This window comes from Leucoraja erinacea, chromosome 30 (genome assembly GCF_028641065.1).
Source record: "Leucoraja erinacea ecotype New England chromosome 30, Leri_hhj_1, whole genome shotgun sequence".
Lineage (NCBI taxonomy): Eukaryota > Metazoa > Chordata > Chondrichthyes > Rajiformes > Rajidae > Leucoraja > Leucoraja erinaceus.
In genome coordinates this window covers 8452988-8473809 of record NC_073406.1, presented here as the reverse complement: position 1 = coordinate 8473809, position 20822 = coordinate 8452988, and the positions used below count along the sequence as shown (strand labels likewise).

Genomic DNA, 20822 nt, shown 5'->3' with positions numbered 1-20822 from the left:
GTTGGACGACTGACTGACTGCAATGAACAGCCTCTGATGGGACACTCGTGCCTTAACACAACATCGATCTGGAGTGGTCTGGTCTAGGGAAAGAGTCCCGGGGACCTTCCTCACAGATGAGGAGGTGATGTTGGGGTTTGCGGATGTGGAAGAGCTCCTTGCCGCTGGTCTAGAGACGTTGGTCTGAAGACCTCCTCTGGAGGTAAAGTTGGCTCACCATTCTCTTGTGGCTTGGCCCAGAATCTATCAGCATTAGGATTAATTATTCATCCTCAGAAAATTACGAAGGCACAATTGCATCGACATCAGGTGCCACTCTATAATTGATGAAGTCTGTAGTTTTGCAATGTAAAAAGGACTTTTTGGTTCAAAGTGAAGAAAATCCACTTGTAGGTAAATGGTTAGAGGAGATGAGGTTTTGTCCTTGGGCCTGGTGCTATGTGGGGGTCACAATAAGACGTTGGTGAGTCCGCATTTAGAATATTGTGTTCCGTTCTGGGCACCATGCTATAGAAAAGATATTGTCAAGCTTGAAAGGGTTCCGAAAAGTTTCACGAGGATGTTGCCAGGACTAGGGGGTGTGAGCTATAGGGAAAGGTTGAGTAGGCTGGGCCTCTATTCCACGGAGCGCAGGAGGATGAGGGGAGATCTTATAGAGGTGTACAAAATCATGGGAGGAAATGATAGGGTAGATGCACAGAGTCTCTTGCCCAGTGCAGGGGAATCGAGGACCAGCAGACATAGGTTCAAGGTGAAGGGGAAAAGATTTAATAGGAATCTGAGGGATAACTTTATCACACAAAGGGTGGTGGGTATGTGGAACAAGCTGCCAGAGGAGGTAGTTGCGGCTGGGACTATCCCATCGTTCAAGAAACAATTAGACAGGTACATGGATAGGACAGGTTTGGAGGGATATGGACCAAGCGCAGGCAAGTGGGACAAGTGTAGCTGGGACATTGTTGGCCGGTGTGGACAAGTTGGGATGAAGGGCCTGTTTCCACACTGTATCACTCTATGACTCCATGACTCTATGACATATCGGTTTGTAGGTTAATTGGCTTTAGTAAAAATTGTAAATTGTAAATTGTCCCTCGTGTGTAGGATAGTGCTTGTGTACGTGGATCATGGGTCAGCGTGGATTTGGTGGGCCGAAGGGCCTGCTTCCACATTGTATCTCCAAGCTAAGCTAAGCTAGATGGCATAGCTGTATGGTGAGAGGAGAAAAGTTTAATGGAGGTATGTGGGGCAAGTTATTCTTTGGTGGGGGACTGGACAGCATTGCCAGGGCTGGTACTGGAGGCAGATGGCGTTTAAGAGGCTCTTCAATAGGTACATGGAAGTGCAAGGAATAGAGGGATATAGATCAAACTTGGACTGTTCGACCTGCTGCCCTCTGGAAGGCGCTATAGGTGCATCAAATCCAGGACAAACAGACTCAGGAATAGTTTCTTTCCGAGAATTATAACTACTATAAATTCAAATTCACACATGCACTGACTACACCGCCCAACACGGACTTCCATCTGTATATATGTATATATGTATGTAGCGCCGCAGAATTTGTGCACCTATTCCCCCCCCCCCATCTCCCTTCTGTTTTTTGTTTTTTCTGTTTCTTGTTTTTTGTGCTAATTGTATGTATGCACTGAGTACGAGCAGCTTTCAGTTTCACTGTACATGTATAGTGACAATAAATGGCATATCTATATCTAAGTACAGGCAGATGAGATGAGTATAACTTGGCATCATGTTCGGAGTAAACATTGTGGACCGAAGGGCCCGTTCCTGTGCTATACTGTTCTATGTTCTATGATGCAAAAGGCCAGAGCATTGCCTGGAGCAGGAACGCAGAATCAAAGTGAGGGATGGTTGAGAAATCAGAAAGATGCTCACAGAAGCACAAATGTAGAGTGGTGGGCCGTTCTTGCTAAAGGGATTTGAAAGAATGACACGACAATTGTTTGCTTTCTTTGTTTTAAAATGCCCACCAGAAACTCTGCTGTCAGTTCCACCTAGTGACTCAGGCACAGTGACGACTCCTGAGTAATTATTCTGGCGAACTGTAATCTCCTTCAGCAGATTTAGCGGGCGGACCCCTCCCCCCTCACTGATTATAACATCTGCATGGCCCTCCAGATGTGTTGTTTCAAGACATGCAGAAGAAATTGAAAATCCAGATGTTGCCGAGCCAGGGACCAGATTGGTCAGGGTTGGGGGTAACTTGGAGCCGTGGCAAGTGAAGAACGGGAGTTTTATGATGTGCATCATGTTAGGGGAGCGGAATTCATTAGTTATACAAGCAGAACTACGCCATTCAGCCCATCATGTCTACTCCGCCATTCAATCGTATATTTCCCTCTCAACCTCTTTCTTCTGCCTTCTCCTCCCCGTAACCCCTGACACCCGTCCAAATCACGAATCCGTCAATCTGCACCTTAAAAATATCCATGAACTCTATTGCCGTCTGTTGCAATGAATTCCACAGATTCACCACCATCTGACTAAATAAATTCCTCCTCGTCTCCTTTGCAAAGGTACATCCTTTAACTCTGAGGCTATGGCCTCTGGTTCTAGACTCTCCCACTAGGGCATGGTGGTGCAGCAGTGGACATGGGTTTGATCCTGATTACGGGTGCTGCCTGTACGGACCTGACCTGCGTGGGTTTTCTCCGAGTTCTTTGGTTGTCTCCCTCACTCCAAAGACGTACAGGTTTATAGCTGAATTGGCTTGGCATAATTTAAATTGTCCCCAGTGTGTGTTGGATATGGACTCGGTTGGCCCAATGGCCTGTTTCCACGCTGTATCTCTAAACTAAACTGAACCATATAAGTGGAAACATCCTCCCCATATCCACTCTATCCAGGCCTTTCACTATTTGTTAAGTTTCAATGAGGTACCCCCTCATCCTGAATAAGAGGGAAGCACCATTTGATCATCAGACCGAGTTCAAACACGATGTGGTCCGCACCAACATGGGCCATACACTGGACAGAGCAACTGGACTGACCCCTGCATCATCAGACTGGTCTCTCTTCCATCCAGATGTTGTCCCTGGTCGCACATCAGGAGCAGTGATGAGAAGAGTAAATCACAGGTTGGAATGAAGTTGTATCCTGTGACCGTGCGTCTTTAAAACCTTCTTTTAAAATCTGGAAGGAGTTTGAAAAATATGCCATAGAAAACTAATTCCCCCAGAAGGTGGTTCAAAACATTGTTACTGATACATGAGCGATAATGGCATGGACTCCCTCCACATAATAAAAAGCATGGATAACACAAAGGTTCTCTGTGTTGAACCGACACCCCAGACAAGCATTAGTATACCCTATAATGTTCTGAAAGCATTAATGTGTATTATTAAATATTTAAATGTATAAATATGGGCAGAAGGAAATAACATTGGCTGATAAACGACTTCCATTGAAACCCATTAGCAGTGATCAGATTTGGAATAGCAAGGTATAACTGTAGGAAGAATGACTGCTTTCTGTTAGATCGAACGGTGGAGTTGCTGCCTTACAGCACCAGAGACCCGGGTTTGATCCTGACAATGGGTGCTGTCTGTACGGAGTTTGTACGTTTTCCCCAAATGCTAACAAAATTCTACATTTCCCTTGATCTCCATTCCCTGGGTCCTGTTTTCACACCTTACACTTCCTTATCTATACACTTCCTTATCTAAGAACCACCCACTCCCCTGACATCAGCCTGAAGAAGGGTCTCGACCCGAAAGGTCACCCATTCCTTCTATCCAGAGATGCTGCCTGTCCCGCTGAGTTACTCCAGCATTGTGTGCCTGTTCCTCAGCTTTGCAATTATATAAACTGCTTATCTTTGAACTATTTAAAGCCAGAGCTGAATTTCTGCTCTGCGTTTTGTTATGCAGCCAAGATGACTGATATTGCCTTGGCACAGATATTGATCCTGATAATAAAGAGAATGGCTTGACATAAACACCGGCTGAGTAACCCAATTATATCCTCTCATTCAGAAACATTTATCTTCCCCCTCTGTTTTATTTCGTTCCAACCTCCCTGAGTTTCAGGAATGTTAAAAACATAACCAGGCCATTCAGCCCCTCTACCCCGACCTTCAGTCTGAATCACACGCTCCTGACCTCTTCCCATCTGCTGTTTGATTTATCCTAACTCGGACTGTGGGCGTTGCTGGCAAGCCTGGCTTCTGTTCCCCCACCCCACTGGTGGATCCTGCATTGAGCAGTTTAACCCCTTACTCATCAGTTCATAAGTTGTAGAAGCAGAATTAGCCCATTCGGCCCATCAAGTCTACTCTGCCAACCAATCGTGGCTGATCTACCGTTCCCTCTCAACCCCATTCTGCTGCCTTCCCCCCATAACCCCTGACACCCACACTAACCAAGAACCTGTCAATCTCCGCCTTAAAAATATCCATTGACTTGGCCTCCGCAGCCTTCTGTGGCAATGAATTCCACAGATTCATCTGCCCCAGACTAAATAAATTCCTCCTCATCTTTCTAAAGGTACTTCCTTTTATTTTGAGGCTTTGGCCTCTGATCCTAGACTCTCCCACGAGTGAAAACATCCTCAGCACATCTACTCTATCCAGGCCTTTCACTACTCGGTATGTTTCAATGAGGTCCTCTCTCGTCCTAAACTCCAGCGAGTGCAGGCCAAGTGCCAACACACGTTCATCATGTGTTAACCCCATCATTCTTGGAATAATTCTCGTAAACTTCCTCTATACCCCCCACCAACGCCTGGACTGCCTTTTCACAGATGAACAGTGTTAAGGTTGGATTTGTGAAACTCCACTCTCTTTGCCCCCAAGTTTACTGGTATCATCCGTTCAATCCTGGGAGATTTAAGTTGAGTGGATTCCGTTTCCCGTTCTCTTCTCCTTAAACAGCCAGATGACTGCATCACTTCCACACCCGCATTATACTACTCTTTGGTGGAAAGGAGTCCTTGTCGACCTCTCCCCTCAAGGCTTATATCTCAATCAGTTCAATTGCAGCTGGCCACAAATAATTGCGGTAATGTTTGTCGTGAATCCTTCATCATTTGTTGCTTTTGTTACACCACCCCACATATGTTTAATTTGTACAAACCATCACCTCTCCCAGCCTTCCTCCTCAACATGCACCTCTCTTTTTCACCCTTTCCTCCTCTCCCAACCTTCCCTCCCACAACTTTCCTTCCCATTCTCCAATTTCCAGTTTTTATTTTCCTCTTTCCCTTCTTCCCTCGGGTTCAAACTCTCGATTCCCCTTTTGTTGCGACAGTCTACGGCTCGAACCTTCCATCTTTCCTTTATTGTTGCTCCCACTTAACCTCCCTCCTCTCTGCCCCTCATTGCTCTGCATCTGCCTTCCCATTCTCCAACCATTCCTCTCATTCTCCCCCCCCTTTTCAACCACTCTCTCCCTAACCCCCTCCTCCACCACTCATCTCCTCTTCCCTCAACCTTCCCCCTCCTCCCCTTCCTTTCACACCCCTCCTCATCTCCCTCTGCCTCTCCCCGTCACGTTCCTTCCCGTCTCCCCTCCTCACCCACCCTCCTCCCCTTTCCCTCAGCTTCTGCTGCGACAAGCTCTCCTTGGTAGACAAGAAGTCCTACCCGCCCCGATAGAATCACATCATCAACCACGACAGCGGACTCTTTGAATGCAACCCCACTTTGTGATAGAAGGAAATCACTCACTACGAGTCCCTGACTATGCCTGAAGAATAGTATAATGGCTGAGTTATTGCTGTGTACCTCTGCTGCAAGTCACAGGCAGTGGTGCGACTGGGGTATAACCATGAAGGAATCCTTGTTTTCGTCAAGCTGTGATCATTAACAATTATATACAACAGTTGAACATTATCATGCAAGCTAATAATAGAACTGGATGGCCTATTTCCCTGGGAACGTCATTGGCTGTCAACTGACCTGCAGATGGAAAGCGCTGCTGAATCTTCTGCAATCCTCCCAGGATATTGTGGGGGGTGGCTGTGCATGGGTTTTGGTTGGAAGGGCATTGGGAGGAGGAGAGTTGGGAATGGGACAGAAGCTTCGTGAAGGGACTCAGCCATTTCTGTATCTGGGGATAGTCACTTACTTTCGGACGCATGAATGGGATGAAAGATTTATCGGAGCCGTGGAGGGTTGAGTGGCCTGCCCCTGTGGTGAATGGACTAGTTGGCTAGTCTGGATGCGGGGAAGTGCGTTAGGGCTACGTGAGGTTGACCAGAGTCTATCATCTGGTCGATTGCCATGGTTTGCACGTCACCAATGCTGGAAAACTAACCAAAGAGAGACACAAAATGCTGGAGCAACTCAGCGGGACAAGGTACGGTAGCATCTCTGGAGAGAAGGAATGGGTGACGTTTCAGGGTGAGACCCTTCTTCAGACTGAGAGTCAGGGGAGAGGGAGACACAGAGAGAAGGAAGGGTATGGTGTGAAAACGAGACATCAAAGGAGATGAAGTTCAAGAGGGGAGCCACAAAAAACTGGAGTAACTCAGCGGGACTGGCAGCATCTCTGGAGAGAAGGAATGGGCGACGCTTCGGGTCGAGACCATTCTTCAGACCCTTCAAAACTATCCCGTGGGTGAAGAGTTGCAGTGACGGACGGGCCCAGGCTGTGGGGAATTATAGAGACAGGAGAAGGCAGTGGCCATAGGTATTGTGATGCTCATAGTCATCGAATGCAGAGGTGGCAGGTCACGGTGGCCCAGCGGTAGAGTTGCTGCCTTACAGCAAAATGCATCGCCGGAGACCCGGGTTCGATCCCGACTATGGGTGCTGTCTGTATGGAGTTTGTACGTTCTCCCCGTAACCTGCATGGGTTTTCTCCGAGATCTTCGGTTTCCTCCCACATTCCAAAGACGTCCAGGTTTGTAGGTTCATTGGCTTGGTAAATGTAAAAATTGTCCAGTATGAAAAAAATTGCCCAATTTCCAGTATAGTCCCTGGTGGACCCTTCAGAAGGTACAAGGTACACGGCACCTCCAAGTTTCAGTAGCATCACCTGTTGGAGCAGCAACCCCACCGCTCCCACCACATCCCACCTGGACATCTTTAGTTTCGTTCTAGTTTAGTTCAGTTTATCGCCACATGTGAACAGTGAAAAGCTTTTGTTGCGTTCTAACCAGTCAGCGGAAAGACAATACATATTGCAATCGAGCTGCCCACAGTGTACAGATACCTGTACATGATACCGTGAATAATGATTAGTGCAAGATAAAGCCAGTGATGTCCGATCAAAGATAGTCCGAGGGTCTCCAATGAGGTAGATAGTGGCTCAGGACTGCTCTCTAGTTGTTGGTAGGATGGTTCAGTTGCCTGATAACAGCTGGGAAGAAAATGTTCCTGAATCTGGAGGTGTGTGTTTTCACACTTCTGTACCTTTTGCCCGATGGTTGAGGGGAGGAGATGGAGTGGGACCATCTGGAACCAAATCCACATCTTCCACGTCTCCCACCCCACCACACCTGGGACATCTCGATCTAATCCCACCTCTCCCACCTCACTCTATCCCACCCCACGCTCAGACATCTGGAATCAACCCGACCTCGCCCATCCCACCCCACCCCAACCCACCCCACCCGCACCGGCCTTGGACAACTGGAGCCAAACAGGGTGCAAGCATTTACATTGTCTCTTTCACAACGTCAGGATGCCGCAGTCAACAAGGTATTTTGCGAGGTGCATTCAGATATGAAGCAGCCATGACGCCCACACTCCGGATGATAAGGGGCAGATCAGCCTGGGTAAACAGTAGCCAGGACACAAGGGAAAATCACACTGTGAAGATCTTGGCTCATCACTCATCATACAGGTGGTCCTTTCTTCTTCCCCCCCCCCCCCCCCAGCAGCAAGCATGCCAGGATTCCACCAACACTGACGTGACGACCTATCTCAGGAGGTGGGCGGGCTGCTGCTGATAGTTGAGTCAGGGAGTTGAGGACCATTCCAGTGAGCAGCCTGCAGTCGAGTCAGCTGCAGACGAGGCGTGTCTCGGAGGCCCTTCCTGCTCCAGAGCCTTGGCTCCCTCTCTCAGTCTGCCGTTGCTAAGTTAGGTGCGACAGGCTGGCGAAGAACGGTCGAGATTCCTCATCAATCTGCTCCTGATCCAAAGCTGAGTGCCAGAGGCTGGGGTCCAAGCCCCCTGTGCCATCCCGTTACCATGGCAACGGGATCTGCTCGTGGAACGCTCTTTACTGTTTGAATTGAAGTCGATTGGAGGTGAAATTGGGAGCAGTTGATTCTCGGCATGTAATCAGGCGTTCAAAACCCTCCAACTTCAGACTAAGGGGTAAGCCATTTAGAACGGAGACGAGGAAACACTTTTTCTCACAGAGAGTGGTGAGTTTGTGGAATTCTCTGCCTCAGAGGGCGGTGGAGGCAGGTTCTCTGGATGCTTTCAAGAGAGAGCTAGATAGGGCTCTTAAAAATAGCGGAGTCAGGGGATATGGGGAGAAGGCTGGAATGGGGTACAGATTTGGGATGATCAGTTGAATGCCAGTGCTGGTTCGAGGGGCCGAATGGCCTACTCCTGCATCTATTATCTATTGTCTAACAGCTCGCCTCTCCCCACCTCCTCCAACCACATGTTACTGTGCTCCGACTGCACTGAATTTCACCACACGGGTATTCAAGCCTTCACGAGCACAGCCACTGGATGTTTACTCCCGCTGCTAGTCTGGTTTTACAGTGCACTAACCCGCTGCCGTTTCATTGCACTGTGGCATTGCGTTGGCTGTGACGTGCATGAGGGCGTGAATCGTGAATAGACACAAAAAGTTGGAGCAACTCAGTGGGACAGGCAGCATCTCTGGAGAGAAGGAACGGGTGGCGTTTCGGGTCGAGACCCTTTTTCACACTGAGAGTCAGCGGCGAGGGAGATGCAGAGAGAAGGAAGTGTAAGGTGTGAAAATGAGACATCAAAGGAGATAAGGTTCAAGGAAAATAGATGGGCATGAACCACGAGGTGTGATTTGGAATGTCTTCATGTAATGGCAGGCCTGTGCCTTCTATCCATAATGTGCCTCTCTCTCTCTCTCTCCAGTTTCAATAGATGCCATTCGAGAGGTGTGTGAAGGGAAACAGTCTGAGATTTTTCAGCGCTACCCGGATGGAACCTTTGACCCCAACTGCTGCTTCAGTATTTATCATGGTGACCACATGGAGTCCCTGGACCTGATTTCGTCAAACGGCGGCGAGGCTCGGACATGGATCACGGGCCTCAAGTACCTAATGGCAGGAATCAGCGATGAAGACAGCCTGTCGAAGCGACAGAGGACACGGGACCAGTATCCTTCCCCGTGGCCCCTGACATTGCACTGCTATCCCAAACACCGTCTCTAGAGGTGGGCAGAAGAGTGACACTGATGGTACAGCCACTGCGTCAGAGCCACAGCAACCCAGGTTCAATCCTGATCTGGAGAACATGGATAGGGGATGTTTCTGGTGGGGACCCTTCTTCAGACTGATTGTAGGGGTTGGGGGAAGAAAGATAGAGAGCACTTCCTGCTTCTCGCTCTCTTTCCTCCTACCCCACAAATCAGTCTGAAGAAGGTTCCCCACCCAAATCCGACCCAAAATGTCATCTATCCATGTTCTATAGGGATGCTGCCTGACCCACTGAGTTACTCCAGCCTTTTGTTTCTTTCCTTGGTAAACCAACATCTGCAGTTCCTTGTTTCTTCAATCCTGACCTCCTGTGCTCTCCGAGTGGAGTTTGCACGTTCTCCCCGTGACCCATGTGGGTTCCCCAGGATCCCTAATTTCCTTCCACATCCCACAGATGTGTGGCATTCAGTGGGTTAATTGGCCATGTAAATGTTTGGATAGTACAAGTTGCTCCTCCACTTTCAAGCTAACATATGTTGCAACTGACAACCCAATGGCGTGATCATTGAATATTTTTATTTTCGGGTAATGTTTGTGTTCCTTTCCCACTCCCACCATCCACCCATGGTGTCTCTCCCTTTGTCAATCTATGCCATCCTCCCCTCTCCCCTACCTGGTCCTACTGTCTGCTTCCACTTCCTGGTTGACTCCGTCCCTGCACTTCTGTATAGTGGCCATCTTACCTCTTTCCCAACTGTGTCTCTGAACCATCACAGCATCTCTCAAACCTTGCCCAGTATCTCTTACAATGCCCATCTCTTCTCAATGTGACACGTGTGCCTTTTGCTCCCTATCATCATATCCCTGTCAAAGAGGCAGTATTTTGTGTCTTTGCTATAAACCAGCATCTGTAGTTCCTTGCTATTACATTTTGACTACTGTATCCTTGAAACCTGTTCTACCACCTGCTTGATCCATCTCTCAGTATTCTGCCATCCCTGTTCACTCCATCTCCCAATCATTTCATCCCTCTCCTGAATCCCCTTGACCTCTTTAAACTCCCAGTAACTTTTCCCAATTTAAATTTCAAGGACCATCCTTTCATATTTCACGTCACAGACTAAGTAATGAATGTTTCTTTGGCAAGGACGGTGTGTCTCTGGGCACCTCGGGAACGTGGGCTGGAATAGGCCACCTTGCCCAACAAGCCCACAGGTTGCACTATGTGCCGACTCCCACTATCCACTTGGGGGACATTTGCTAATCCCAAAATAACCCGAAGTGAAGAGGTGTACAAGAAGGAACTGCAGACGCTAGAAAATTGAAGGTATACAAAAATGCTGGAGAAACTCAGCGGGTGAGGCAGCATCTATGGAGCGATGGACCCGAAACGTCGCCTATTTCCTTCGCTCCATAGACGCTGCCTCGCCCGAGAATTGGAGAGGTTGTGTACGTTTCTCGCTGTTACCCTTAACCACTGTCCAGGTGGCTGAAGCAGACCTTCGCTGAGGCGGATAAGAATGGGGACGGCAGCCTGAGTGTGGGCGAGGTGCTGCAGCTGATGCACAAACTCAATGTCAATCTGCCACGCCAGAAGGTCAAGCAGATGTTCAAGGTAAGACTGTCCTCGGTTTTTGGTCCATCCATTCCAACCAAAAGCCTGGGCCACATCAGGGCCACACAGTGGCGCAGCGTTAGCGTTGCTGCTGTACAGCGCCAGAGACACGGGTTCGGTCCTGACTACGGGTGTTGTCTGTACGGAGTTTGTACGTTCCCCCTGTGATCTGCATGGGTTTTCTCTGGATGCCCCAGTTTCCACCCACATTCCAAAGACGTGCAGGTTTGTAGGTTCATTGACTTGGTATAATTGTAAATCAATAGTCAATGGTCAATAGTCAGATTTATTTGTCACATACACAATGAAGTGCAGTGAAATGAACTTGCCAGCTGCGGTACAATAAAAAAGAACACACAGCACACAATAAAAACAGCATTCATCTCTGTGGTGGAAGGCACAAACATTTTCCCTAGTGTGTGTAGGTTAGTGTTAGTGTATGGGGATTGCTGGTCTGCATGGACTCAGTGGGCCGAAGGGCCTATTTCTGCACTGTATCTCTAAGCTGAACTAAACTAAACTAATCAAGCACACACTGGCACACGTAATACCTTCCACACCTCACTTCTGGTGGTGATGAGGAGGAGGAGGATGTGGTTTGTGGAGTGGGTATAGTTAGCTCAGGAAACAACTTGCATTTATGTAGTGCCTTTTCCTTCCTCAGGGTGCCACCAAAAATACTTTCGAAGGCTGTTCTCTACTCCAGTGCCAACCACATAAACCATTTTTCGATGAGGTTGAATGAGGGATAAGGATTAAGCAGATTACCGGAAACATTGGGCGTGGGCAAATTGGGCTGAAGGGGCAGTTTCCATGCTGTGTGACTCTTGGGCTATACAGGTACATGGATAGGATACGTTTAGAGGGTTATGGGCCATGCACGAGCAAGTGGTCTGGTGTAGATGGGGCATGTTGGTCTGCGTGGGCAAGTTGGGCCGATGGTCCCTGGTCCCAGGCTCCACGACTATGCAACTCTTCGTCACTGTCTGTCTTTCCCCAGTAAAGGGTGTGAATTCTTTATGTCCACCGGCCTGAGTTTGTGCTCATCTTTCTAACATCTTTCAAAGGTGTCTGATCAATTTAGGTACATGGATGGGAAAGGAATGGAGGGTTATGGTCTTGAGTGCAGGTAGCTGGGACTAGGTGAGAGTAAGTGTTCGGCACGGACTAGAAGGGCCGAGATGGCCTGTTTCCGTGCTGTAATTGTTATATGGTTACATGTTATATGGTTACATCATGCCCCTGTGGAACCCTTGGGCAAAGTGCAATGTAAGGACAAGTTATTGTTCCCTGAATTGTCAGAACATGCATCAAGAATCCAAAATAATCCCAATTAAACTGCCATGTAAACTATACTCAAGGGCTACACAGATGGAACATGTGATTCACCAGAATAATTATCATCTGCTTTGCGATATTGGTTTGAGTTTTATAGTCCATTTGTACCCCCTGTGCATCAATACATCGGAAGCAGCAATAGAAGGAGGCCCAAGGGCACCTGTGTCCGATGTACAGCTCAATAATATCATCGCTTATCTGGTCAGGGCCCACTCAGTTTTATGTTCCTGCCTTGTTCGACATCCCAAAATGCAACACCTCACACTTTTCTGTATTAAATTCCATCAACCATTTCTCTGCCCACCTGGTCTATCGATCCAGATCCTGCTGCAATCTTTCACCACGATCTTCACTCTCTGCGAAACCACAAACTTTTGTATTATCAGCAAACGTGCTAATCTTGCCCTGTATGTTCTCATCCAAACCATTGATGTAGATGACAAACAGTAACGGGCCCAGCACCGAACCCTGAGGCACACCACTTGAACCGCACTCCAGTCTCAGAAGCAACCTTCCACCATCACCCTCTGCTTCATTCATGGAGCCAATTTACTACCATTCAGCTATCCCCCCTTGGATCCCATGCGATCTAACCTTCCAGAGCAGGCTACCATGTGGAACCTTGTTGAACGCCTCATTGAAGTCCATGTACACAACATCTACAGCTCTGCCCTCATCAACCTTTTTGGTCACGTCTTCAAAAAAAGCAATCAGATTTGTGAGACACGACCTCCCACGTGCAAAACCATGCTGACTACCCCAAATCAGCCCTTGCTCCTCCAAATGCCTTTATAACCTACACCTCACAATACACTCCAGTAACTTACCAACTACAGATGTTAAGCTGACCAGCCTATAGTTCCCAGCATTTTCCCTGCAGCCGTTCTTGAAAAGAGGCACAACATTTGCCACCCTCCAGTCTTCCAGCACCTCTCCTGTATTTAAGGACCACTCGTAAATTTCAACCAGGGCTCCCGCAATTTCCTCTCTAGTTTCCCACAATGTCCTCGGATATATCTGATCAAGCCCTGGAGATTTGTCTACCTACAAGCACGACTGTACCTCCACGGTTCTTCGACGGTATCCCTAACTGCTCTCAAGACACTGACAGTGACTGCTCCAATTTCCTCTGTCCTACTGTCTTTCTCCTCGGTAAATACAGAGGAGAAATATTCACTTAGGTCCTTGCCCATCTCCATGTGGGACCTCTCTTTGATTCATGAGAGGTCCCACTCTCTCTCTATAAATGTTGTGTTGGGATAAAATGTTTGAACTCATTTATGCAATGATTCATAACAGTTTCACAAAAACCCACACCAGCTTTCAAATTTGCTTTGAATGATTTACAATAGCTTGAAGAAGAATTAGATCAGATATAAATGTTGTGGGAGATGCTTTTGGGAGTTTAGAGTCAAATCCCTCCCACATTATTTAATCTGCTCAACTAAATGCTCGCTGTTCCAGGCACAAACGAGCCAACGGATTGGAAATAGATAGAAAGCAAAACAAACCAGATCAGCATGCCAGCGCTAAAATATCCCGATCCTGAACCAGGTTTGTACTTGCTCCAGGACTAGGGGTCACAGCCTCAGAATTAAAGGACATTCCTTTAGGAAGGAGATGAGGATAAATTTATTTCGTCAGAGAGTGGTGAATCTGTGGAATTCTTTGCCACGGAAGGCTGGGGATGCCAAGTCAGTGGATATTTTTAAGGCAGAGACAGATGGATTCTTGATTAGTGCGGGTGTCAGAGGTTATGGGCAGAAGGCATGAGAATGGGGTTAGGAGGGAGAGATAGATCAGCTATGATTGGCTGGCAGAGTAGACTTGATAAGCCAAATGGCCTAAATCTACTATCCCTTATGACCTTATGAGACACCGTGTAAAATCCTCCTCCGCTCCCCGCAGCAGCAGCAGACGTGGCACACACTCATCGGGTCGTGTGAAATGACTGTTGATGTAAATGGTTTGCTTCGGGGCTCAGAATAGTAAAGTCTAGTTTCTTCAGCCTTTACAAGAATCGCACACACCATTAAGTAATGACTGTACTTAATAGCCTGGTGCCATATGTCTGTACCCAGCCAGATGGTTGAACTTAACACATCATCAGAAGTGTCACACAGCCTATAAGAAGGACAAGAGCTCTACCTGTGTAATTGCAGATAATATGTCGTTGTATGATCACTATTTTCCAAACCTTTTATTTGGGTTGACATTAAATGAATACATTTTCATGTGGCAATGCCCCTTTTTTTCCCCTTCCCAGCTGCTTCCCCCGCTATCTTTTCTGTCTCTTGCACAGCTAAGGAAAGAGAGTTTCTCCAGCATTTTTGTGTACCTTCGATTTTCCAGCATCTGCAGTTCCTTCTTAAACAATAGAGAGTGAAATGATCCTGACTCTGGTGATCCGGTCTCTGAACTTGTAGCCCAGCCGGCAATGACAAAACCTGTCACTCAATGGTACTGGACGGGACGTGGGATGGTAAACCTCAGCCTTTATCCGCTTTCATCCGTAGCCAAGTTGACTGAAGGCGGAGCTGCAAGTGCAGGCCATTCCCGTCTCCAGTCGAAGGCCACCTCTGAGCAAGCAGTCCTGATAATAGATTAGATAGACACCAAGTGCTGGAGTACTAACTCAGCAGGGTCAGGCAGCATCTCTGGAGAGGAAGGATGGCTGATGTTTTGGGTCGGGAACCCTTCTTAAACCAGCAACAGACGAATTAACGAGCATCTACAGTCCACTTCTAACCAGTTAAAAAACCCTGCGCCTGCAGTTTTTACCACCTTCGGTACAAACCAACATCCGCAGTTCCTTCCCGAGGAAGGTTTCCGACCCAAACCGTCACTCATTCTTTTCCTCCAGAGATGCCGTGTCACTCCAGCACTTTGTGTATCTTCGGTATGAACCAGCATCTGCGGTTCATCTATGGAGCGAAGGAAATAGGCATCTATGGAGCGAAGGAAATAGGCAACGTTTCGGGCCGAAACCCTTCCGGGTTTCGGCCCGAAACGTTGCCTATTTCCTTCGCTCCATAGATGCTGCTGCACCCGCTGAGTTTCTCCAGCACTTTTGTCTACCTTCAATGTTCCAGCATCTGCAGTTCCTTCTTAAACTCTTGGAGAACGTCAGGAGTATTGGCGACTGGGGTAGGGAGTTGTACTGAATGGGAGCCACTCCCCACGATAACGGTACTGCTTATCATCAAACAGCCTCATCCGCCCAAGTCTTTCTTCTTGCGTATGGCGTGCACAACCTCAAGTTGTAGGACAACTTGTTCCATTTGATCTTATTTTATTGTACGCGCCAGGTTGATTGCATTCGTTGAAACAGGGCGGACCACGTGAAGGTTGCAATCTCCCACACCTCCCCCCCCCCCCCCAGGATAAGTGAACTTGGCCTTTATTTGTAAACTTAAATATCCTTTAACCATGAGGTTCTAAAGCCAGTGGCACTGACTGGTGGCAATGTATCCAAGACATCTCTTTGCGGGGTGTTTTTGAAGGTGTGGGCTGCCTCTCACCCTCTGAGCTCTCCTCCTGCCCGATGCTCTGCTCTTTGCTCCGTCTGATGTTTGCCGATAGTCTCCCGATGGCAAACCCAGGCGTGTAATGCCCCTGTCCCACTTAGGAAACCTGAACGGAAACCTCTGGAGACTTTGTGCCCCACCCAAGGTTTCCGTGCGGTTCCCGGAGGTTTCCGTGCGGTTCCCGGAGGTTTTTGTCAGTCTCCCCACCTGCTTCCACTACCTGCAACCTCCGGGAACCGCACGGAAACCTTGGGTGGGGCACAAAGTCTCCAGAGGTTTCCGTTCAGGTTTCCTAAGTGGGACAGGGGCATGACAATCCCCTGTCCCACTGTGAATGCTGACAGCAACCTCCTGACAGCAGATCGTAGGTAGTCAGAAGGTGCCAGGTAAAGGGAGGTGCGGGCTGGATGGAAGCAAGGACTTGGCCTACAAACCTTCGCACAGAGGGTGGTGGGTATGTGGAATGAGCTGCCAGAAGATGGCGTTAAGGCAGAAGCTGTAGCAATATTTAAAAGACATTTGGTCAGGTACATGGATAGGAATGGTTGAGATGATTTAATCCCCAAATAAGGGCAGGTGGGACTGGTGGAATGGGGCGGAATGGACAAGCCGGGCCGAAGGGCCTGTTTCCATGCTATATGACTCCATGACTCAATCAGCAGCATTGTGCAGAAATAAACTGAATGAAGAGTAAAACCAAGAGAGCGGCACGGTGGCGCAGCGGTAGAGTTACTGCCTCACAGCGCTAGAGACCCGGGTTCGATCCTGACTACGGGTGCTGTCTGTACAGAGTTTGTTCGTTCTCCCCGTGACCTGCGTGGGTTTTCCCCGGGAGCTCCAGTTTCCTCCCACACTCCAAAGACGTGTGCAGGTTTGCAGGTGAACTGGCTTGTTAAAATTGCAAATTGCAAATCGACCCTGGCGTGTAGGATAGTGTTGGTGTGCGGGTGGTCGCTGGTCGGTGTGGAATCGGTGGGCCGAAGGGCCGGTTTCCGCACGGTATGTCTAAACTAAAAACTGAAATGAAACATTTGGAGAGGCAGCGAATTCAGCCCAGTCAGCATGTTGAAGCTAATCAGCTTAAACGATTGCAACTGCAGCCTTTATATAAGATGATTTGATGATATGCTTATACATTCCAACGCGTGACACCATCGCAGTGTGGAAAAACTCTGCTTTATCTCCTGTGATATCCCCGAGTGTAATAAAGATTGCTGGCGGATGTTTTAGCCATCAGGGCTGGATGGGAAATGGGTCCAGGGGGGATAACGCGAGTGGATTAAATGTCAGTTGGATCCAATAGATAAACCGTAGAAATACTGAAGAAACATCAGACACAATTGGGAGTGTTTGATGTTCGTGGGCAGCAGGGCTCCAGGGGAATTGGATTTCACTCAGTCTTCAGTTTGAAAATGCTACCAACATTAAAATAGCTGTTTGCATCCAGACCTAATGGTTTGGGACATAACCTGCAAATGTTGCTAATCACGTATTTATTATCCCAGTGTGGAGGTTTACCTGGGATGACGGGTGCTATGGCTCACTGCTACGTGCCTCATTCAACTTCTCACACAATTTAAAGAGGACTTTGCTTCTTATAACAGCGAGCCCGTTGCCAAAGGGCCATTGTGATGGAGCAGAGTTTGATTTGTGAGATCGGCTGGTGCTCAGACACTGGGTCAGAGTTCGGTGGGTTCAGAGCCAACGTGGGTTCAGAGCCAACAGATGGGTGCATCGTCGGGGTCGGCAGTTGGGCAAGAGCGGAGTGTTGTTGGTGGTCAGACAATGTGCCCAGGCCCCACGGCATCAGCAGGTCACCATCAGACTGATGACGGCGGGGGTGTCTATGTGTCAGACTGCTGAGGTGGGTGGGTCCATATCTCACACTGATGTGAGGGGGTCTATGTCTTAGACTGATGGGGGGGGGGGGGGGGGGGGGGGGGTGGTATTGTTATGCATTAGGCTGACCAGGGAAGAGGTCCATGCATCCTGGTGAGGGGGGGTCCATGCCTTCCACTGGTGAATGAGGGCGGTTCATGGTGATGGTGGGTCCCTACAGGATGGTGAGGGGGGGTCCATGCAGCATATTGGTGGGGGGGGGGGGCAGTTTCTATGTGTTAGACTGGTGAGGGGGGGGGGTCCATAAATCGTAAGATGAAGAAGGGGTCCATACCCCAGTATAGTGAGGGGGGGGGGGGAAGATCCATATATCAGAACAGTGAGAGAGGTTTCCATCGTAAGGGGGGGGGGGGGGGGGGGGGGTGTCCATTGACCTGAATCATCAGATCCATGAGTCAGACTGGTTGGGGAGGGGCCCATAGAATTGTGAGGGGGGGGTCCATTGATAAGACTGGTGAATGGGAATTCATGCCTTACACTGTTGGGGGGTGCGGGGAGAGTGTCGGTGTAACTTCAGCCGATCACCTTCCCTCCTCCTCTGGTGTACCTGCTGCAGAAATGTGTGGTTGAGCGATATAGTGCGGAAACGGGCCATTGGGTCCATGCCGGCCAGCGATCCCCGCACACTAACACTATCCTGCACACTAGGGACAATGTACAATTACACCTAGCCAGGTCCTATAAACCTGAACGTCTTTGTAGTTTGGGAGGAAACCGGAGATCCTGGAGAAAACCCCCGCAGTCACAGGGATAGCGTGCAAACTCCGTACAGACAGCACCCGTACTCAGGATCGAACGCCGGTCTGCTGCTGTAAGGCAACAACTCTACCGCTGCCGCCCCTCTCTCCTTTGTCCTCTCCCTTGCTCCTCTCCAGGGTTGAGGAGCCCCGAGGTTCTGGAGTGCCCTCCTCGCTAACCGGGGACCCCTGCACCAGGCAGCAGCGCAGTGACTGGCATTGCCATGCACGGCTGCCTCTCTCTCGCCAGCCGCCACCGTGCAGCCTGCCTGGGCCTGTGGCAGTCGGGCAATGGCGGATCAGCACCATTCTGACACAGACCCTGCTCCCACACTGCACACACCACATTCCCACCGACCCAGCTAGCTCCCTGCAAACCTGCGCTGATCGTGTTGCTAGGCGACTCGGCGTTTGCCAATTGCCAACGTTAAAGTCAAGCCAGTGGTGGTGCAAGTATTATAACTGACCTGTAAAGAAGAAATAATGCCCTTAGGAAGCTGATAACCTTTTACCTTCTGCTGAAATGTTTGGTGTCTCAGCCCTGCCTGCTGCTCCATACAGTAATAAGCAGCGCGTGTGATCTGCATTAAACTGGCAGCAGTCACAGTTCATGGGTGCAGTGTCATTGTGGAGAGAGTGCATGCCTGTGTTTTGACAGCACAAAACCACATGTATACACTCACATTGACTCACTCACACACAACCGCATGTAAGTACACACGCACATTCGCACACATTCACACACCCATATATACATACACATACAAAACCATATATGAATACTCTCACACGCTACTCACACTCACACTCACACTCACACTCACACACGCACAACCATGTGTGAATACACACACACACACGCATATATATATATATACAATCAAAAGCACGTGTGTATATACACACACACACACATTCACACACACGCATATATATATACATACAATCAAAAGCACGTGTGTATATACGCATGCACACACATGCGTGCACACACAAACAGACACACACACACGCACACACACACAAACAGACACACGCACACACACACGCAAACTCATATCCTTGACGTGCTTGTGATTATTGGTGGGGTCTCTGCTACAGCTTGCACCCGCCGATACACTTTGCTGCATCTGTAACCATTTGAAAATGCCTGCATTTCTGTGGTGAATTTTGTTCCACATTTTGAATGCAATGCCTTTCATTCTTGTAGCCCCCAGCACATTGCTGGAGGATGATAACCCTGGGAAGAGGGATGAAGCCAAACTCTGCAAAAACAAGATCCCACAACCAGCCACAAGATGATCCACCTCCAAGCTGCTTGCGACGAGGATTTCTTTAGTCAGAGGGTGGTGAATCTGAGGAAATAATGGCCACAGAAGACTGTGGAGGGACAGTCAATGGATATTTTTAAGGCAGATATAGATACATTCTTGATTATCATGGGCGTCGAGGGTTATGGGGAGAAGGCAGAAGAATGGGGTTAGGAGGGAGAGATAGATCAGCCATGATTAAATGGGCCAAATGGCCTAATTCTGCTCCTTTCACTTATGAGGAGTAGAGACAAGGAGCAGTAGACATTGCTTCACACAAAATGGCACAAAGTGCTGGAGTAACTCAGTGGGCCAGGCAGCATCTCTGGAGAACATGGATAGGTGGTGTTTCTGATGACGGGGTCCTGGCCCTAAGCCTCACCTATCCATGTTCTCCGGAGCTGCTGCTCGACCTGCTGAGTTACACCAGCACTTTGTGTCCTTTTGTGTTGCCAGGAATCCTGTTTCACAATGTGGAGACCCTTGAAAACTTCACCAGAAATGAAGAGATCAGTCCTTGAGAGAAAGATGGAGGAGCCAGGATTGCGCGGTGGAGTTGACTTGATTGGGCCAAACTGGGTCATTCTGCTCCTGTGACCTCTGAGCTTACGAGCTCATTTATTTTAAAGGTTTGGGGGTGAAAGGGAACTCTATCCTTCAGATGCTGATCAGCCTTTCTTATCCCGTGCTCCCGTGCATGAGCTGAGTGTCCACTCCCTCCTTATACAGTGCAGCAGCCTGGGTCACGAGGCTTGCGTCCTCTGTATCAGGCAGAGCAGCGGCTTGGCTTGGCAGCGGGCTGACTCATTATATGCTGACGAACCTTGGGCTGTCACTTTGTAAGTAATAGTGACAAGAAACGTCCTGCCAGAGGCAGTTTGGGGATTCGCTGACTTGTCTAACCGGCCGGTTATATATTTTTTGTTCTCAGATTATTACTGCTTCCTTTTATGCTCCTTCCATTTGTCATTATGTGCTGCACATATTCAAGTGGTCATTAGCTCAATGCCGAGCATCTGCACACGATAATGTCCCCATTACAGGAGAGTGAGCGCACCTCCACTTGTCAAAAAATGA

General features: G+C 48.7%; 1 protein-coding gene across 7 annotated transcripts in view; it reads left to right on the top strand.

Moving 5' to 3' along the window:
- plch2a (phospholipase C, eta 2a) overlaps positions 1–20822 on the top strand; it is a 211684-nt gene that overhangs the window by 120591 nt on the left and 70271 nt on the right. For all 7 annotated transcript variants that reach the window (XR_008725873.1, XR_008725872.1, XM_055659370.1 and 4 more), the window contains 2 exons: positions 9036–9279; positions 10805–10934. Coding sequence is in view for 5 of the 7 variants with exons in the window: in XM_055659370.1 (XP_055515345.1) it covers positions 9036–9279; positions 10805–10934 (374 nt within the window). In the remaining 2 variants the exon portion in view is untranslated. The remainder of the gene's footprint in view (positions 1–9035; positions 9280–10804; positions 10935–20822) is intronic.